The 21,917-nt window shown below is 38.4% G+C and overlaps 1 protein-coding gene across 1 annotated transcript in view; it reads left to right on the top strand.

Annotated features, from left to right (window-relative positions):
- Window positions 1–765: 765 nt before the first annotated feature.
- The window catches only part of LOC146004893 (glutamate receptor ionotropic, NMDA 2A-like), a 196,660-nt gene continuing 175,508 nt past the window's right edge, over window positions 766–21,917 (top strand). The window contains exons 1-2 of the mRNA XM_083143921.1: window positions 766–852; window positions 3,635–3,747. Of these exons, the coding sequence (XP_083000047.1) occupies window positions 766–852; window positions 3,635–3,747 (200 nt within the window). The remainder of the gene's footprint in view (window positions 853–3,634; window positions 3,748–21,917) is intronic.

The following is a 21,917-nucleotide window of genomic DNA, read 5'->3' as shown; positions in this document are numbered from 1 at the left end:
CGACCCCCTTCCCATTTAAAATTCTGAAGTTGAATTCAAGATGGCGGACATCAAGATGACCGCCGACCGTGTGGGTGGCGTCAATGTGGTTCCCCCTTGGCCAGGCAATGATTGGCCGTCGCCATTTTCACATTCCATGCCGCAGTGGCCTTGTACTGAAGGTGCTAAGTGACTTATTGAGCCATCCTGTATATTATTTTTAAAAATCCAAGACAAAAATGCCACCTTTCAGCGGTCAAGCACGGAAAGATATTTAAAAATAGCTTAGAGAAAACTAGTTTGTAGTAGTGCTACACTTGTTTAACTAAATAGCCTACTTGTTTCATTCTAGTTAACTCTACAGGCATTCTTTAAAACTAGTTGTAACTAGCTCATTTGTTATATTTCGTTTTTTCCAAGGTATTTCGTGGAGGAGTTGAATCACCAAAATGTCTCCTTGGCATTCCAGTTTATAGAACTCTTTGGTGAGACTATGCATATGTTAAAATGTAATACAGATAATTTTTAATTTTTCCAACATGTTATAACACAGTTACATTATGAGTATAACTCGGCCAAAACTTTGCCAACATTTCTTCCTGTATAACTCTGATCGTTTCCCCGTCCAAGTCATTAGCGATCTAATATATAAAGTTTGCAATACATCGTGAAAATATGATGAAATAAAGTTAGAACCATGAGTGGTATATGCTGGAATATAGTTATGGTATACAAATTTAATATTGGTCTCTGTCTGTTGCAGAACCCTTTGATAGTGCAATGTGGATGTTAGTTGCTCTAGTCGCCGTGCATGTCGCTGCAATCATGATATTCTTCTTCGAATGGTTAAGTCCATTCGGTTACGATATGAAGGTAAGTTCTAAGTTAATAGATTGTGAGGAAAATAGATGGCATTGTCATGTTATAATACATTATAATAACTTTTTCAGTCCACGGAAACATACTGATAATTTTTGTATCAGCAGTTGGTGATCATTTTTTTCATTCTACATTTACGCCTTAATATATTATCTACAGCAAAATCCTTTGCATAATAATATAATGAAATACCCTATTCGCCTTTTAATAGATACAGTGTATAGCCTGTATATAGCCTATAGCTTGGGTTTTAAATTAAATAAAGTAGTTTTTTTTGTGTTAAACTTTTATTGGAACTTGTAAGTTTTATGTCCTCAATTTTTAAAGATAACATCCCATAAATTACCACCAATCGAATTGATGCAAATTTGGGCTCCTTTTATTTCGTTTTCCATGGTGTTGGAAATCTGCGAGGAAATGTTTCCAAATTCATGCCGAATATTGTTCTTTAGTTGCTGTAACGTCTCTGGTTTATTCACATAAACCAATGACTTCAAATATCCCCAAAGGAAAAAATCTGGAGCGGACAAATCGGGGGACCTGGCCGGCCATGGCAAATCACCAAAACGGGATATTACTCTGCCCGGAAAAGTGTCACGCAAAATTGTCACAATTTTTCCACGTTCTTGTGGGGTATAGTTATTCATTTTCGCACACAATACATTTCGTGGGTACTTAACTGACAAAACACTACTGATATAAACAACAAGATGTCAAAATAAAGGTCTGTTAAAATAGGATAATACCTTTTGCGCCACCCTTCACTACGTGATCGAGTTAAAGAGACGAGTAGCTTCTTATGCCCCGGAGGAAGAAAAACTCCCATTTGCTCGAAAGGGATATATGAAGGTCCACGTTAAGCCGCAGGAATTGGTATTTTTAAATTTTTTGTGCATGAAGGCGTAGACTTTTCAGCTGTCAGAGCCGGAAGAATTTTACGGCGCCGGTTTAGTGTGGCTAGTCTAGTGGTTAGCTGCCAACCGTTTACTAATGCATAGATTACCTATGTAATGCTTCTGTATGATTGGTGAGAAGCGAACAGTAGTGTGTAGCAAGCGAACGTCGACACGTCCTCTGCGCATGTGGTGACTCAAGACGGCTCGACCAATGAACGCGCGAGAGGGTAGGGGATAACATGGAGAGGGCAACGCGACTGCAGCTACCAGCACTGCAACACAGCGCACTACTTTGTTCTTCCCACTCGCTTACTCCCCTTCTCTACCATTGCTCCACAAACTTCTGTAACGGTGCATACCTCATAATATGCAATTCGTGTATATCATTCCTAAGAGTGTAATTCGCTGACATTTTTCGTTTTTGTTTTGTTACATAGAAAGGAAAATACACAGGCGAGTCAAACGTAAACCTTAATTTGATTTTGTTTCTTACATAGTAGATTTCTGTATGTAGGGTTGCACAAGTTGGCTGCGTTTTAGTACAGACCTATTGCTGATCTATATATATTTTCAACTTTGAGTTAGTATCTGTAAACCTTAAGACGAATAAGTCTTTGGGGTCCACGTGCAGTCACTTATGAGCCACTGCGAAGGCGTTTCCACCCATCTGCCTGAGAACTGAGGCCATTGTCGAACTTTCTCCTCCATTAGTAAACTTGCTGGTGTGGTAAGCATGCACAGAGATATTGAATTTTCATTTGCCGAGAAATTTCTGTAAGTTTTAGGCTGACAGAGGGCACGAAACCACTTCTCTTCACTGGTGAAAGTGTGTAGAGGAGGTGCCATCTTGAAAATAACAAAAATGGCGCTTTGAAGCTCACTTGATCAGTGTTGAAGCCTTGAGGTCGTTTTGTAAATAATAGTTGATACGTCATGTAAAGTTGAGCTGTATACAGTCTGCCTGGCAATTTTTATTGGACTTTTAAGGCTTTCATTTGACTCTCGTAATATTTGAGATTTAAAAAAGTCCCGATTATGAACAGCGCGAATCCAAGTCGAATTTCACACTACTCGTAGTAAGAGATAGGTATTTTGTTGCGTGAAACTATTTATTGGTTAAAGTTTTAGATTCAACATTGTCAGGGTGTACTGTTAATGTTCATGTCATTATAAAGAAACAGTGAGAAAGGAAAAGGAAACCGCATCAGTTAAAAAATTGGGCATTATAAATATGTTTTTTTGTCTTATTTTCAGCCCAAGTTAATTTTATTTTTGTGTTATTTTTGTTATTATTATTATTTTGGTCAAATAGAGGAGCGGATCTATGCGAGTGTAAAGTTCATGCAAATATCCTATTAATACTTACTGCTGGTCTAGGCCGGAATAGGATTATTATATTACAGTTATTCTTTCTAAAACCGACGATATTTATTAAATCTCTCTTATTGGATTGTGCTTCTTTTTTGCTTGTAATTTTTATGAATTCACTTACACAGGAATTCAATTGTGATTATATTGTGAAACTTTGCGTCTAGTATATAATTCAAATACGAATTACGCTTTTCCAATATCCATGGTAGCTGGTTAGCTACACAGCTTCATGTAGTTCAATAGAAACGATTTAAATATTGTACTTATTTTAATAAATGTAGGTTGTCTTTCGTAATAATAGAATATCAGAAGCCGAACCTAAGGCAAGAAAAAAAACTGTATTTATATCAGCTTGTAAAGAGCAGGCAGTTCTGAAAGTGTGTAACATTTAACTTTTATGTGCATGCATGAAGCTTTATTAATAATGCTTGCGGTTTCACAAGAAATCTTTCAACAGGTACAAATTATTTATCATTTATTAACACAATTATGAAATATTTTACCAACAGATGACACCACCGAGAGAGCATAAATATTCCTTATGTCGGAAACTGTGGCTTGTTTGGGCAGTCCTCTTCCAGGCAGCAGTAAATGTTGATTGTCCCAGAGGATACACGGCAAGGTATGATGCAGTGATTTGATGTTCCTTCACGTTTAAAAACATGTTTTGGAAATAAATACTGTCAGGTCTTATTCAGGATTTGAATTATAACAATGTTGCCATTGACTTTCTTGTTTGTATAAGTATGTCAAAGGTGGATTCAGATTAAAAGGTCGTTTTAATTTATATTATATATGTTATTCCAGTAGGAAAACGTGAACTACCCTGATCTATATCTCTGTCTGGTTGGTATACATCAACAATTTTTAGAAAAAAATCCATAACTGTTAGAACAAAGGTGTTTTTTCGGCTTTGTAAGTCCTACTCCTTTTTGTTGAGTTCTACTAAATCGCATTATTCACGCAATTAGAAAATACAGTGCCTTTCACGGCCAACCTAGCCGCCACTCTGTGGGAAGTAAGACTGCATCTGCCGGCATACATACCCACAGCTGTACGCAGACCTTGACACTGGACGCGTCAGTGCTTCAGTATCCAGATAGCTGCTGTACAGTTTGCACGTGTTTCTGAAGTGTTAAGGTGTTAACATGTGTTTCAGATTGCGTACTTTTAGTTTACTTATTACTGGTGCTATCTGTCTTCTGCGGTTGAGATGGACCGAAAGGAAATCGGTAAAGGTGAAAATTATTGGTATGATCTTTCCCAGGAGAGGGACAGATTGTAGGCTTGTGTTGCTGAAGCCATAAACCTTTGGGTTGAAGAATGGTAAAGAATGTTAGTTAGATTCTAGTCTAATAATGCCACGATATCTGTACAATTTAAAACATAACATTTTTATGTACGACTCTTACGAGTAGTGGTAACTTAGCGTTTCAACGCAATACTTTGTAGGTATTCTCTTTTTTTACCAATTGAATATCACTTTTTGACATATTTTGACAATTTTTTGTCGATGTTTTAGCGTTTAGCAATGTTTTTAGTACAATTTTCACTGCAAAACTTTTTCCCCCACTCATACTTGGTAGGTATATCACGATCTTACGTGATACAACTTAACCTATCCATTTTATTCATGCTAAACTACACGAGAGCCTCTACTTGCTTTGACCTACTTAGAGTAGTGTCACAAATGTATGTTTGAGCACTACCCTGATTTTTCGACACCTCAGAAAATCGCATCAAAACCTCAAAAACTCACTTTTTCTCCACGTTCCGCGCCTCATTTATTGCGCTGACGATGTTTCACGTCGCAGAAAAGCCGGTACGAGTAAATTCACTTTTTCATCCTTGAAGTACGAATGCACCTTATCGTAATTTCACTAGTCCGGGGACCAAAATGTTTATATATCGTGACCTTTGTAAACCTACCTCTCTCGGGGAACGATGTGCCACACACGCGCGTGCGTGCCTCTTATTATTTCTGTATTGTTACGCAAACAAACAAATAATAATTGTTTTTTTTTTTTAGGATTCCTTAGGTTGTATGCTTCGTTCTGGCGCAGTCCTTTGACCTATTTTTTTTATTTTACGACGTTTTACGGACTAAACTAACCTACAATGAGAGAAAAGTGGACAGAAAAAAAGCTCGGGCATCAGTTTTTTAAGCTCCTCCTGCTCTTATGCTAACTCGTTCTTTAACCTACACTTTTGAAATGACTTACGACATTTTCCTATAAGGAGGCTGTCTCCTCTTACTGTAAAAGGTCCCCTCAGTGTAATCTACTACGACCTTGTGTGCTCTCAGCGTAATCTGCTACGATGTTGTTTTTTTTTTAAAAAAAAACTCATGTGTGTCATCTTCTGCGGTGTGTGTGTGTGTGTGTGTGTGTGTGTGTGTGTGATAATCAAAATTATTATTTTTGTTAAGACCCCATCAAAAAAAATAGAAAAAAATTAATATCCCCCCAGCCATAGAGAGAGTGTGTGTGGGGGGGGGTGTGCGCGTGGTGCCCCAAACACCAAAAGTTCTAAAAAATGGTCATGGCTATCAAAGCCATATGCCTCTGTAGAGAGAGTTTCATGAGTTATTATTATTTTTTTTTATTTGCGCACCGAACTAACTTACATTGTATTTTTATATAACCTTGTTGATTTTTTTAGTATGTGGCAATTATTTTTTTTTTTTTACGAATTATATTTTAAAACTGCTCCGTGACCCTCTCATTCTTCACGTCGTGGACGAAGGACTTCTCGGCGACCAGGATGACACTGCATAGAGTATCCTCGGGCAACGGACTGTTGAACTCGCAGACGATCTTGATGTTGGTTCGATCGTTGACCACCACCTGCTTTCTCTTCGTCGTGTTGATGACGGTCATGGGTCTGCGTGAGAACGCTTCGTAAAGTTTGAGATAATCGTCTTTGGTCATGTCGAGGTTGTAATTTTCGCGCGGGAACACTTCGTTCCTACCGTTCTTCAGATAAACGTTCTTGATCTTGCAGTCGTCGAACTTGCTGGAATCTTTTTCCTGATTCTTGTCCCTCCCGATCTGAAAGAGCACTACGACGAAATCTGGCATGTCGAACTGTATGTTGTTGAACTGCGTAGTCACGTCGAATTCCATGTGACTTCCCGACGCCATCTTCTGCACGCACTGGTAACCGTGAAAGTGAATCGGTACCTGCGGACTTTTCAAGATCTCCGCTTTGTACTTGAGGGCGTAGTTCGTTTCGTATTCCACCACCGGCATTCTCAATTCCATGCTCCGGATGACGCATTTCGCTGCTTCGGGTAAAGTGTTGGCTATCGGCGTGATACCGTCCGACCCAAAGTAGCGTATCGCATCAGTGCGTCGTTGTCGTTGGCCGCTCTTCGAAAAGTGACGCGCAATCCTCCCTTCCACATGATCTCCTTGTAGTCCGAGAAGAAACCAGGCAGCAGACGCATGGGAAATAGCACCGTGTGACTTCTCGTCGATATTTTGGTCCCGGCTTCGAATCCTCCGGCCTGATAGTATGCTGCGTCCGTTTTGGATAATTTCAATGTTCCCACTGCCGTCGACGTGATGCCTGGATATCTATTCTGTCGATGACGGTGTTGTGTTTCCTCACCTCCACCTGCGAGAACAGGTGAGGCACGAAGTTGTCCACGAGTATTAAATTTGCTGCTGCGGGGAACGCGTCTCCGCTTTCCTTCTTCACCACGTCGAATTGAAGGTAGAGGTCCGCTTTGTGAGGATGAACGAACCCGTCCCCTACGTCCACGTCGTATTCGATCTCCCTGTTCGCTTCGTTGAGATTGGCGAACGTGCGACGGTTGGGAGGAAAAGATTGCAATTCGTAACTTTCGATTTGTTCCATTTCCACTATGTATGGTTATTTATTATACGTTGATCTGCAGGACGGCAGTGGTCGTTGCACCTGCGAAATCCACCACGTCTCCTTTCTCGTTCGTCACCACCAACTCTATGTCGTCTATGCGGTTGCGACATACTGGAAAATAGATCGGCGAAGAGGGTGTGTAGATGATCGGTTCCATGAACTCGGAACTTGGTTTGAAAGTGGCGATGATTCCCGTCTGCATGTGACTTCCTAATCCGTCCGAAGATTTCGTGATCATGCCTTCCGCTATGTTGCAGTGCACGTTCAGAGTCTCTATGGCCAAGAATTTAGGAATGTTGGTTGCTACGTGTTTGATGCCAGCTTCGAGTTTCGTGTCGTTCTCGAAACCTAAAAGTTCTCCCATGGTGCCCATGTCCACGGTCTCCGTAGCGGATAGGATTTCCACTCTGTGCGTGACCGAATTTTGAGAAAGGTACGTGCCTTTGGGTAATTGAGCTTGCAAAGTAGAAAGATTGTATTGACCTGGCGTGACGACGATGTGTTCGCTTCCGACGCTAATTTTGTTGTTGTGCTGCGTGACGTTAGGTATGAGGTACATGCTGTAGAATGCACGCAGAGCCACGGATTTAGGATAGACGATGTCATCGTGCAGCGTGAGTTTCAAGATCGAAGATTCGCTCGTGAGATGGAACACGCCCATCGTGTTTAAGATTCCACAATGCTTTCTGGAAATCCACGATCGTAGGCTTATTTATTTTAGAGAGAAACGCGAGCATGGAGAGGCAGAGATGACCGCAGTTCATGTCTCCGAAGTTTTGAATTCGTAATTTCATTCCGTGTCCTTTGCTCAAGCAAGAACGTTTCTTCTCGCGTTGTTTCTTGGTGAGTAACCCATCGAGGGCACCCAGCGTTTTCAGATTGGAGTATGGTATTTGGTACACGACACCCTTGGGCTTCATGTTGATGCTTTATATATATTTTTTTTCACGGTATGTTATTTATATAAGTAGTTGTATTGATACTATTATAAACCCACGAAAGTACGGACCCCTCTCCAGCAGCTTTGCTACACTTAAAACTTGCTCAACATGGTTACATGAGCTTTTTGCTCAAGTGTGGAGCTCTTATAATTCAAGATTTTTGTAAAAAAATGCCCTCGGGAATTTTTCAGAAAGGAAGAGCTTTTTCGGAAAGGAAGATTGATTTGTCTACACTTACAAAAGGCACTTCTGTGAGACTTAAAACTAGGCCACCCACACCCAGACCCACCCATACACACCTACACCCACCCACACCCACCCACACATATTTACTTCCGGTCCACTTCCGGTCTACTTCCGGTCCACTTCCGGTCCACTTCCGGTCCACTTCCGGTCCACTTCCGGTTCACTTCCGGTCCACTTCCGGTTTACTTCCGGTCCACTTCCGGTTCACTTCCGGTCCACTTCCGGTTTGAGTTCAATTGGACACCAGGTTCATCTTGCATATCTAGTACTAAGACAATGCAATATGCAGAGACCCTCTAGAATTGCTCTGTGACTCTCTCATTTCTTACATCATAAACATATGATTTTTCACCTATGAGAATAACGCTACAAATGGTGTCATCGGGTAATGCCTCGTGGAATTCACAGATAATTTTAATGTTTGTCCTGTCATTAACCACAACTTGTTTCCTTTTTGAAGTGTTAATTACAAACATGGGTCTCTGTGTTTTGAATTCATCTGGTGTGTAATACATGTCAGTACTGCCAGTAGTGACCCTCTTGAAAGCCGAAAATGCCTCATATAATTTGAGGAAATCATCCTTGGACATGTCTAAATTATAATTTTCTCTGGGAAATACCTCATTTCTGCCATTTTTAAGATATATGTTCTTGATGTTGCAGCTATCAAATTTACTTGAATTTTTTTCCTGATTATTGTGTCTCCCAGTCTGAAACAGTACCACTACAAAATCAGGCATGTCAAATTGTATACTAGAGAATGAATTTGTAGCATCAAATTCATAATATGTACCAGATGCAGGCTTCTGTACGCATTGATATGTGTAAAATTGCAGAGTAATCTGGGGATTTTTTACTATATCTGCTTTGTATTTAAGAGCGTAACTGGCCTCATATTCAACAACTGGGATTCTTAGCTCCATAGTCTGAATAATGCATTTGCCCTCATCAGGTAAGGTATTGGGCAGAGCTTCTCCTGTAGGGTTTAATGTGCTGTACCTCATCAAAGCATTGTTATTATTGGCAGCTCTTCTAAATGTGATTCTTAACCCGCCCTTCCACATAATATCTTTGTAATCTGAGAAGAATCCTGGCAACAGGCGCATGGGGAACAGTACTGTGTGATTTTTAGATAATATTTTATCACCAGCCTCAAATCCACCTATTTGGTAGTATGAAGCCTCGGTTTTGGATAATTTTAGTGTGGCCAAAGCTGTGGAGGTAATGCCGGGATAATCTATTCTGTTTATAACAACACCATGCTTTCTGATCTCAATTTCAGAGAACAGATGGGGCACAAAATTGTCCACCAATCTTATATTTGAATTTGCCGGATAATCTGTTCCATCGAGCTTTACAACATCAAATTTGATGTATAGATCTGCTCTGTGGGGGTGTATAAAACCGTCCCCTACATCAAGATCAACCTCGATTTCTGTGTTGGGTTGATTTAAATTTGCAAATGTCCTCCTGTTTGGGGGGAATGATTGTAGCTCATAACTCTCAATATTTTCCATTGTATGTATTTTTATTTAAATGTTAATCTCTATGATTGCAGTTGTTGTGGCTCCAGCAAAATCAACTAATTCTTCTTTTTCATTAGTGACCATCAACTCAATGTAATCTATTCTATTATGGCACACAGGAAAATATAATGTTGGGGATGGATTGTAGATGATGGGCTCCATGAATTCGGAATTAGGTTTGAATGTTGCAATGATGCCAGTTTGTTTGTGAGTGCCTATGCCATTTGATTTGGTGATCATACCCTCGGCCACATTACAGTGAATATTCAGAGTCTCTATGGCTAAGAATTTGGGTATATTCATAGCAGTGTGTTTGATGCCTGCTTCAAGTTTTGTGTTGTTCTCAAATCCTAACAGCTCTCCTATAGTACCCAGATCCACTGTTTCTGTAGCAGATACAATCTCTACTCTGTGAGTGACAGAATTTTGACTTAACACCACACCTCTGGGTAATTGAGCATTTAGAGTAGAAAGATTATATTGCCCTGGAGTGATGACAATTTTTTGATCCCCAACTGCAATTGTATTGTTGTGGTGTGTAATATTAGGGATCAAGTACACGCCGTAAAATGCTCTGAGAGCTATTGTTTTGGGATACACTATGTCATCATGTAATTTGAGTTTCAATATTGAATTTTGGCTGGTGAGATGGAATACCCCCATGATGTTTCAGATACCACAAGGCCTTTTGAAAATTTTCAATTGATGGTTTATTTATTTGAGACATATATCTGAGAACAGATAAACACAAATGTCCGCAATTAACATCTTTGAAGTTTTGAAGACGGGCATTATTGTAATAAAGATTAGCTGATTTTAGATATTTTACTAAATTTTCAGGTGGAACACCTCCAAATGAATCAAACACAAATGCCTCATCTTTTAAATATTTAAGATAACAGATCCAGTGAGTGCCCTGATTTTTATACTCATCCAAATTAACAATGCCACACTCTTTGTTGAGTGGTTGTTCTGGTAAAGAATCAGACATGTACACACCTCTAAAATTTTTGATGCCCAGTGGCTTGATTAAAGCTTCAATATCTTGGTTTGTAAGCGGCTCTTGTTTTTTTTAAACTTATTCATGGCTCTCTTAACACCTTTGCCTTTTTTCTCCATGGCCAGGTTATGGCGCCTCTGCTCATCTAATTCTGCCCTATTTTTCTTGGCATCTATTACTGTTTTTGCTATGGCGGCTGATCCCCCAGCCAAGCTCCCCACAGCCCCGAGAGCTGCTAAGATGGCAGGGATAGTAAATATGAATCCCCCCACATGTGATTTTTTTCTTGATTGCTGTAATTTTTTTAATTGGGGGGTACTAAGCAACAATTTCATACCATGGCCCTTTGCAATACAAGAGCTTTTTTTCTTGCGCTGCTTTTTGGTCAAAAGACTATCAATAGTTTTAAGAGATTTGAGACCTGCATAAGGTATCTGATACATAACACCCTTGGCCTTCATTGTAGGTTTATTATATACATGTTCACAACCCCCACCCCAGTTTTTGCTTGGTGCTCATAGCTATGGTGGTTCCCAATGCTGATATTCTCTCACTCAAAGAAGCATCTTTGCTTACAAATCTACCAAATGCAGCCTCTTCTAATTTCCTGTCTGCAACATGTCTCTTGTCAAGATCAGTATGTGTGTTGTATGCTATGTCATGGTCTCTACAAGCAGCATCTAGGGGATTTACACCAGGATCCCCTCTGTTTAATCTATGATCCAATTTTGTGCCTGGACCACAATACTGATAGCCTGGAATATGTAGTTCAAATGGCAACTTGTTTATAATGTCATTAACCAGGCCCCGACCCTCAGAGACATTCCAAAATTTAGGTGGTAGAGTATTAATAATTTTTATGAGATATCCAATCCCCTTAGGGTCATTCACTATAAAATTAGATAATTTTGTGCTTATCATGTCCATAATTCCAACCTTTTCATTGTAAAAATTGTGGTTCCCAGCATTTTCCTCCCCAGCTATCACCAGCAACCTATCTACAAGTTTCCTGACATCATCAACCCACACAAATTCTTTGGGCAGAGTGTTGTATTGTTTGATTCCACTGCCTGTCTTGATCTGTGACCATATGGGCTTGATTAAATTATTGTATTTTGCCCCACTGCTAGACTTGACTCTTTTTTGTGTGGGATCATTGTTCTGGTATAGAGCATCTGATTTTATTAATATTTCCTTGTAATCCTCATAATCTTGATCTGTATAGCTGCCAGGCCTCTTCCTAGTTATCAATTCCCACAATCCAGGTGTGCCGGTGTACTTAACAAAAGCACCTTTTTCTCCGAGACGAGATTCTGAATATACAATTATATCATCCCCCATAAATGTTACCCTGAAATTGCCAATTCTATGAATGATGCTCCCATCAAGCTCTGTGTCAGCATATAAGCCAAACACCTCATCTTTGTTGTCTTTAGGTGTGGTTAAATATTTTTGAGCAAGAAGACCCAATTCAATAGGATCCTGACTAGCTTCAATTCTTCTAGGAACAATAGGACTAGGTGTATGAATACTGGAAAGTGGGGTGAATGGATAATCTAATATGTTCCTTGCAGCTACAGGTACAAGCTCTGTGATCAAATTTTGATTTTGCTCTGTAACAGTTTTGATATTCTTACCTAATTCACCAATAGCATCAATTATAGGCTGTTCTGTTTGTTTGTGTTTTTCATAAATTCCACGGTTCTCTGATTTCCATCCCTTAAATCTTTTTACAAGATAATCTCTTAACTTAAGATCATCAATGATTGGCCTTTTCATGGTTATTTATATATGTTTCAACGTCTAGAAAATCGTTGATTTTATTTCTGTATTTGCCACTACTGGGTGTTCTTGTCATATCAATTGTGACAAACCCATAACTGTCCTGGTTCCAGCACCTACTGCAAAACTTGGAAAAATCATTGTAGCTCAAGTCCCCACCTACATATTCATCATGTATGTGTTTGAGGTTGGTATGATTTTGATGAAACACACATATAAAATTGCTGTTGTCTCGGATCAGCTGCTTCGGAATTTTAGAAAAAGTCTGTGCCAGGTAGAAGCAATCAATGTTTTTGTGCCGCCCCTGTGTAAAGAAATTCCTAACCTTGTTTTGATTATCCAGTATAACGTCATCAAACACAACAACAGAATTATCGAGACATTCATCAAGTGGCTTAACATCTGGTTCAAAAGTGGCAATATCCAATCCATCATATAGCTTCATCAGCTGCTGATATTTTAATTGTTCCAAGCTCTTAGAGAAGACATACAAGTGCCTGTTTTTCCAGTCTAACCAGTTGGGTGCCAATAAAAAATTATCAACTATTAGTTTAGTTTTACCACAAGCTGATGGCCCAACAATAAGACATCTAATATTATCAGGCAGCAAGTTGCCATTTCTCTTATTATGTTGTTCAGGTTCTGGCAGCCTCTTTATAACATCCCAGGTGCTCATATTATCACTTTGTTTGCATCGATCCAGCTGTTTTCCGGATGACCCAGCCATTTGACAAGTAACTTGTTGCCTTTTCTGCGGATGATTTTTTCTATGAGATATGTGTCAGGCTGTTTAGTTTTGCTGAGTTCTTGTTCATAGAACCTGCCTTTGAGAATTTCTCCTCGGTGATCTTTTATTATATATGTGTTAAGGGTCCCGGGTTTAACTTGAACTACTGTAAATAATTCTGTGCTCCAGTTTCTTGTAAAGCCTCTTTTGAATAAGTGCTTATATTTGCTGATTCTTACTTGATCCCCTACCCTGTATTTGGCCCTTCTTGTTGTTGGCTGGTATCTAGGATAATAAACAGTCCTGATCAATTTTTGCTCATCAGATGAAGTTACTTCAGAGGGTTTCATGTTGATTGTGGAATGGACCGAGTTGTTATATTTATGTAGAAGTTCTGGAAGAATATTAATCCATTTATAATTACCTTGAAGTGTAAATTGTTTATACATAAGATTTTTTAAGGTTCTGTTGAATCTCTCTACAATTGAGGCTTTGAGATCACTGTAACTCGAATAATGTTTTATTGCCCGGCTTTTAATAAATTGTTGAAACACTGAATTATAAAATTCTTTGCCATTATCTGTTTGCAAATAGCGCGGTGATCTTCCACTCTGATTGATGATTGTCCTGAAGGCTTCTGTAACACATTTTCCTGTCTTGGATTTGAGTGGCACAGCCCAGGCAAATTTTGAAAATGTGTCTATCACAGTGAGTAGATACTTGTAGCCCTTGTTGATTTTGTCTAAGTTTTTCAACTGTCCAGATGCCATTTCAATCAAGTCGCTTTGCCATAAATCATCTATGCCTTTTGTGACTACTGGGAGTCTCTTATAATTATGTCTGGCCTGTCTGTGTAATTCATCAACAATAATTTGTCTAGACATAATATGTAAACAAGAATATTGCAACTATGGGGTGTTCAGCAGCTGATACTACAGGATTTTCTAAATATAATTTGTCCCCTATTTGTATTTTAAATTCCAGAGAGCCATCATCTTCAACATAAGATGTTTCTAATGTATTGGGATCTGTAAAATCCTCTAACTCTACACTGGTGATTTTCACTTTGTTGTCAGCATTTGTTATTGATAAGGTAGGGTAGTGGTGTGCCTGTGGCTGATGCCAATATTTGATCTTGATTGGTCTCAATGTGCCCCCAACAAAAAATTGGTAATAAAATTGTGCAGGGGACAGCATATATATTTTGCCACCTGGTGTAAATGGTGAATCATATTCTTTGTTGGGGACGCTGTACAATTCAAGAATTACTGTATGTTTTGGATTCTCGATTATGCCTGTTATTTCTTTTTCTGCTGTAAGCAATCTGCTTGTTACAGATTCAAGGTGCTCATTGATGGTCCTAACAACATCATCATGGCCTGGCTTGATTTTTATGTCCACAATAAGTTTCTTGTATTGTTGCACAATTTCTTGAAGCTGGGTGGCAAAAACAGACAGAGCATTTGCTTGATTGGATTCCATGGTCCCTAGCTGTTGGTTGATATTGGCTACAATTTGTTGCAAATTTTCAACAACTGCCAATTTTGAATTTTGAGCAGTAAGATCATGGACCTGTCTTCTGATATCCTCAAACAGGGCATGCAATTCATTAATATGTTGATTGGTTGGTAGAGTGGCCACTGTCTGAGTGAGATGTTTGATCTCTGCTTGGATATTCTTGATATCTTCTGATTTCAATATGCGATTCACAGCCCTCTTAATATTTTTAAGTTCCTGTGATGTGGGAAGATTTGATACTGTATTTTGCAAAGATTCAAGTGCCAATTTCACATTGTTTAATTCAGAAGCATCAGCCACATTTTGCATAGCATTTTGGAGCAGGGCTATATCTGCCTGAGTGGGTGTTGATTGTTGTAAAATTTCAAGTTTTGTTTGAATATCATCTATCAAGTGATGAAAATGAGATAGCTCAGATTCAGTGTTGAGGTTTTCAAGCTTTGTGATTTGTTGCTGGACACTGACAAGTGTGTCTACAATACCGGGCAGGCGGGATTCTTGTACATTTGTCAAATCACTTTGCACTGCTGCTATGGTACCTTCAAGATGGGTTATGGTACTTTGAATTTTTCCAAAATCTTCATATGTTTCAAGTTGCAGCTTAATATTTGCAACACTACGAGTTATTGCATTCAAAGCATCAGAAGATGGCAAGTTGTTCATAAAATTTTCAAGTGTCTCAATTTTTTCTTTAACCTCGGCTATGGCATTGTGCAGAGGGTCCAGGTTAGGTATCTGGAGTGACTGAATCTGTTCTTTTAGAGTGGAAATCACTAGATCAAAATCTTCTTGTGATTTTATGCTTTTGACAATTGTTTGGAGCTGTGCCTGGACATTATTTATCTGCTCTTCCAATTGCTGTTTCAATTGCACAGAGTTGTTAGCCTGGGTCTTAAATTTGGCTTGAAGAGCTGCTACAGCTTCTTCCAAACTTTGAAAATTATCTAATGTTGCCAGATCAGTATATTTCTGAAGCAGCACTTTGAGTTCAGAATCAATTTTAAGAAGAGGGTCCATGCATTGTGATTGTAAATTTGTAATTTCCAATTGAAGACTGGCATTGAGTGTGGTTTGTAAAGCTTGTAAATCACTTCTTAATTTCTTGACTCTGACATCAAGCATCAGAATCTCATCACTGTGATCTTCATGTCTTGTATGGCCAAATATATCATTAGGCATTTTCTTTTAATGGTTATTTATTATAGAGTATCTGATTCTTAATTCTATAAAAAAGGGTATAAGCTTGTCATAAGATCCAGGGACCTCAATATATAAGCAGTCACCAGCAGAAACAGTATAAACAGTGCCAGAAATCAAGTTTGAGTGCTTAATTCTATAAATATTTCTCCCTATTGAAATCTTGACATTGCCCTCAGGGGTTGTAATAAATTGCAATTGCCCACCTACAGGTAATTGGTAATAATTTAAATTATTGTTAAATATGTACAATATTTTACCTGTTTCTTCATCAACATCTGTAAGTATGCTGTTCAGATGAATAATTAACAAGCCACTCAGTTTAGACAGCATATTAGAAGAGGGTTGTGGTGTGGGCAGCTCCATAATAGCCTGTTTTTTGAACCCAAATAAGTTCATAGGCATGTTTATTTATTTCAAATCATGCTCTGTAATTGGGCATTGATTTCCATTTTTCAAATCACAATGCCCCCATGGTAAAGTATGTATGCAACATGATAAAATGCATCTCTTGTCATCATGTGGGTCCAGGGCCACTTTTCTTACAACATTTGAAGTCAATAAGTGATCCACACTCTGAATTCTATTTTCTGATGTTCTGATTGAATTCTGGGATTTGATGCAATTTTTATAATCTTCAAATTCAAGATCTTTTTCCACAGTAACTCTGCCAACGCCCTTGGCCTTTTTGACAACAGCACTACATGTTTTAAAACTGTACACCTTGGCACTTAATAAAGCAAATTCCACAATAACATCACCAAGTGTCTCATCTTTTAACTTGCCAGGCACCTTTTTGTTGTGGTGATGTTGAATCTTTGTATGTTCACTGGTATCAAAGTATTGAAACAATTCAGGCTGTGACATATCTTGATAAACATCTTCTGTTTGAATATCAAGAATAAAACTATCCGTGTCCATGTACAATAATTTTACACGATCACCATAAAAAGGTTTCAGCACATCATAATATAATATTAACATATGTAATTTGGACAATTCCAATATCACAGCCCCTACATAAATAGGTTTATCAAATTTGATCTTTGTTTTCATCATGTTGAAAAGAGCCATGTGCTCATCATAAATTCTTCTATAATTGAAGTTGGGCTTTGCAACCAATTTTTTGCTCCGGCTGGGGTCAGTAATTATTTTAACATCGGTATGTTTCCTGACATTTTCAATTGTTTTGCCATACACTGAATTCACCATCAATTTAAACAAGCCCTTATCAAATTGGCTCTTTGCGGATGTTCGAAGCTCTGTATTTGTATCAATGTATGGTTTCAACCATTCTGAGTGCCTGAACCTCAAAACTTTTCTAACTTTGGTCACTTGAACAATATGTTTCATCAGGAACTGGAGGTTTTTGTAATATGTGACATATCCCTGTTTTGGCTCCAGTGTCATCATGAGCTTCTTCTGTTTAGAACCAGGTGAGCACTTAACCTCGGGAATTGGGGACAGATCAGAAAATTTGTTGTGCAAATGATCTGGAATTGTCAGATCAACCTCTAAGATGAGGCCACTGTCACTGTCATCAAAATCCTGAAGATCTTCAATATTGAAATCTTCAACCCATTCAAGCCCTGCATATGGCAGTTTATCCATCATAGCATAACCATAGAGGTTGTTTGCATCTACATACACTATATAATTTGATGGCCGTGCTGGATCATAATCAGGCATATGCTTGTTATTTGCTCTGGCATATCTCTGGGAACATTGCACCATCCCTCCTCTTATACATTTCTCCATAAACAGATACATATCTTGATCGTGGATCAGATCCAATTGCATTTTGGTATTCAAAAACGTTGCGGCCCATGCTAGGCCCGGGGCACTGAAAAAATATATTGGGTCCAGTCCATAATTTTGCATGGAAGATTTTCTGAATGCTTGCAATATATCAGCTAAGAGGGTTACATCAAGTTTTAAATATGCCATGTGATAATCACCAAATGTCTTGCATTTTAAATTGTTCCACATCAACTGAGCATGGTGATAATCTTCATCAGTGATTCCAGATCCTCTGATTTTGCTATAAAATGCTTGTTGTGGTGGCAGGGAACACTCATCAAATTTAGAAAAATCTGTAACATAGTCATATGGATATACACCCTTCCGCCTAATTAATTTCAGGTCCTGATTTGGAAACGAGGCACGTGTGATTTTGAATTGATCATCAGATAATTGATTTGCCAGTGTAGGCAGGCTAGCAGATAAAAATCTGTAAGAATCAAGAAATCTTATGTGAATAGGAGCACCATGAACTTTAATTATTTTGCTAATAGATATATATTTTTCATCATTTTCAGCTAAAATGTTTAAATTCTGCTTCTCAAACCCCTCGTACCTGATCAGATGATGGAAATCATAATTGGATGCTCCATGGCAAAATATGGGGATAAATCTTGGTCTCTTGATCTTAATATTACAGCTATTACACAGGGCCTGTTTATATCGACCATCTGTATGAGAATGGTGTTTCACCTTGATATTTGTATCTGAAAATTCAGAATCACATACCGGGCATTTTTCTGCATTGTTGAAATCTTCAATCTGATCCTCTGTTAAAGGCAACATAGGCTTTGATTTTAATAAGATGTTAGATGCTATGTCACGGCACACATTTTCTATTCTATGTGCAAATATTTTAATGGCATTTGGTCCCTTGTATGAATATTCTTTAATAACAACACCATCCTGTACAACCACACAACAAAAGCTGGAAGGTTCATGTTGCTGGTACGGTGTAATTGAAGATTCTTCTGGATCTGGGCTACAGAATGCAACAGGTTTGACGTTCGATTCGAAATCACAGACAATATGTGCTGGGTGTTCCAACAAGGCTTCATACTTTTTGAATTTGCAATTTTCACTTGGATTGGGCATCACCATATGAACAGGTTTATGATTGCCACAGTATTTCAGATGCTCAATTAACTTGTTTTTAGCAATTTCTGCATTCTCTTCCCGAACCCCCTTCACCATTTTTCTACCATCAAATACAGTTAAGCATCTTCTGCACAACTTAAATATTGTATGAGTTTTGTCTAGTTGTGTTCTCACTAAAGCTTGAAGACTGTGTATCAGAGTATAATGATATGTGCTATCTCCTTCAATTAAGAGCAAATCAATCGGAATTGCAGCTTCATCATCAAGTGTACTGATTCTGAGAGGTGCTATCGGGCAATTGCCAGTGGAACAAATAAAAACATTAATAGATAATTGTTTGCCATTGATGTGCCTGGCCCTTTCTTCAAATTTATCAATATTCTGAACTGACATTGGATATTCTAAACCGTCCATTACATCGTCAAAATCGTGCTCATGCTGTTTGTAATAACTTATTCTCTCAGGATGCCTTGAAACTGGATACAAAGCAGCTAATATACACCACAAAAAGCATTTCTGGTCGGTATTTTCTATATTAACCACGGCTCTTTTGTTTTTGATATTAGCAGGTAATGGCAAATATGTAGATCCTTGCAATGGGCTGAATTCAGAAATATTAACATATAACTTGTGTGATGAACCGCATAGGCTCCATCCTGACTCTTTTGCCGCAAATTCAGAGTGTTTAATGTTCAATTGATCTATCAGCCTGCTTATTATTTTGTCTGAATTTGTATTTGAATATACAGGTACAGTTTCTGTTAAGTGGGGATGTGTAAATTTTGTGCCATTTGGCTTCTTATATTGTACAAACAATTTAAGGGAGAGCTTATAAGAGCCATTTTGTGCATTTAGAATTGCCTGCAGATCAGAATTTATACTGTTCAAGAAATTCTCAATGCCACATCTTGGCTCTGATACAAACCGGTGATCCCTTAATTTGCCGTTAAAACTGCTACGGATGGGTTCATAGCGTGGCTGCTTTGCTGATCTGGCATTAAGAGGTGCTTCGTGCTTTCTTTTCAGACCAGATGTTGATGGTTGTGGAGGCAATGTTGATGACTGTACAGAGCAAGTATCTTTATGTGTATATGTGAAGTATTGCATGCTGTATTTTCTATGGCATTTGGGGCAAATTATTGTGGGAGTTCTGTATTTGTCCGGGTTACAAATCTTTTGATGCTTGGCCCAATTAGGGCTGGATATATTCTTATTGCATTGATTACAATATTTTTGATTCGGCATTTTTTGCTGTTGTTTATTATATACAATTTCCTGGGATTCAATTCAAAACTTTATACTGAATAAAAAATTTCAGTTGGATTCAACACTGTACTTTGTATGTGTGTATGTGTGTATGTGTATATACACTTAATATTTTTGGCTTTGGTATTTATATACAATTTCTTGGGATTCAATTCAAAATTCTATGCTGGATAAAAAAAGCAGAAATAGGCCACAACTTGGCCACAAGTAGACCGGAAGTAGACCGGAAGTAGGCAAACCGGAAGTAGACCGGAAGTGAACCGGAAGTAGACCGGAAGTGGACCGGAAGTGGACCGGAAGTAGACCGGAAGTGGACCGGAAGTGGACCGGAAGTAGACCGGAAGTGGACCGGAAGTAAATATGTGTGGGTGGGTGTGGGTGGGTGTAGGTGTGTGTTAATACGTTTGGCGTAGTTTCAGGTGTGGTCAAAAAAAATATGAGGAGGGCCATATTTTTGACAAGTTTATGGACAACAATCTCACAGAAGTGCCTTTTGTAAGTATAGACAAATCAATCTGAGGGAGCTCTTCCTTTCTCATGGAATCCATAAGGGCATTTTTACAAAAAATCTTGGATTAGGCAGGGTTCCACACTTGAGCAAAAAGCTCATATGGGCATGTTGAGCTTGTTTTAAGTGTAAGCAAATCTGCTCGAGGGGGGCTCTTCCTTTCGTGGGTTTATAGTAGTATCAATTACACTACTTATATATATAAAAATGTTCTGAGATTTTTTTTTTGTTTCGTGTAATTTTTTTTTCACGGTATGTTATTTATATATAAATGTTCTGAGATTTTTTTTTTGTTTCGTGTAATTTTTTTTTCACGGTATGTTATTTATATATAAATGTTCTGAGATTTTTTTTTTGTTTCGTGTAATTTTTTTTCACGGTATGTTATTTATATATAACATGCCGTTACACAAATTCTATTACGTGCTTCGTTTTCTTACCAAGAAGTTCTTTTGTTCCCTTGTACACGATTCGAGTTTTGTTCTCGATTAAAATAGCTAGCTTCTCGTCAGATAACATGTTAGCGTATCGTTCTGGTAAAAATAGACTGTATTGTCCATCGAGCAACAGACGCACCTTGGGACCATACTGGGTAGAAACAATTGAACCGGAAGTTATCGTGTAAGGTTTGGCGACTTCCAATTCCTGAATTTTTACATATTCGACTGACAAATTTAGCATTTGTTTTTATGCTTGGAGATCAGTCATTTTTTTTTCAGTCGTCATATCGAAGGAGAAAAATTTTCAGAGTGTTAGAGAGAAATTTAATTGTTTTTTCACAATGTGTGTTATTTATATACCGAAGATTTTTTTTTCACGATATGTGTTATTTATATATCAAGTTTTTTTTTGACACGTATATATTATTATTATTTTTTTAACAGAGGAAGAAAGTCCGTGCTTCGGAAAACGCGATGATGTGCGTAATGATATCTTCCGTCTCCTGCTTGGACTTGCGCCAATCATCAGTGTATCGTCTTCTTCCCTGCCTCGCCTCGTGCAGTTCGTCCATTCTCTTGTTTAATTTTTCCCCTGCAGCCGAAAGAAGTGTGTCGAGATCACCGCACCTCAGGCCGCTGATCTCCCGAAGACGGTCCTTGACGGCCATTTCACACGGAATTCGAAATGCCGGCGTCGTTCTTGCTATTATCAAAAGTTTTCCTATATCTCCGTTTACTACCTTTTTGAATATTTTAGATAGTAGCTCAGGTGGCAAATCGGTTATGCGAGACACGTTTTTTTTTACTGTATGTTATTTATACACCCCACCCAAATTTTTGTTTCGTGTTCATGGCGATGGT

Source organism: Lepisma saccharinum, chromosome 22 (assembly GCF_977018435.1).
Source record: "Lepisma saccharinum chromosome 22, izLepSacc3.1, whole genome shotgun sequence".
Classification (NCBI taxonomy): domain Eukaryota; kingdom Metazoa; phylum Arthropoda; class Insecta; order Zygentoma; family Lepismatidae; genus Lepisma; species Lepisma saccharinum.
The sequence above is the reverse complement of the archived record's forward strand: the minus strand, read 5'-3'. Positions and strand labels throughout refer to the sequence as shown.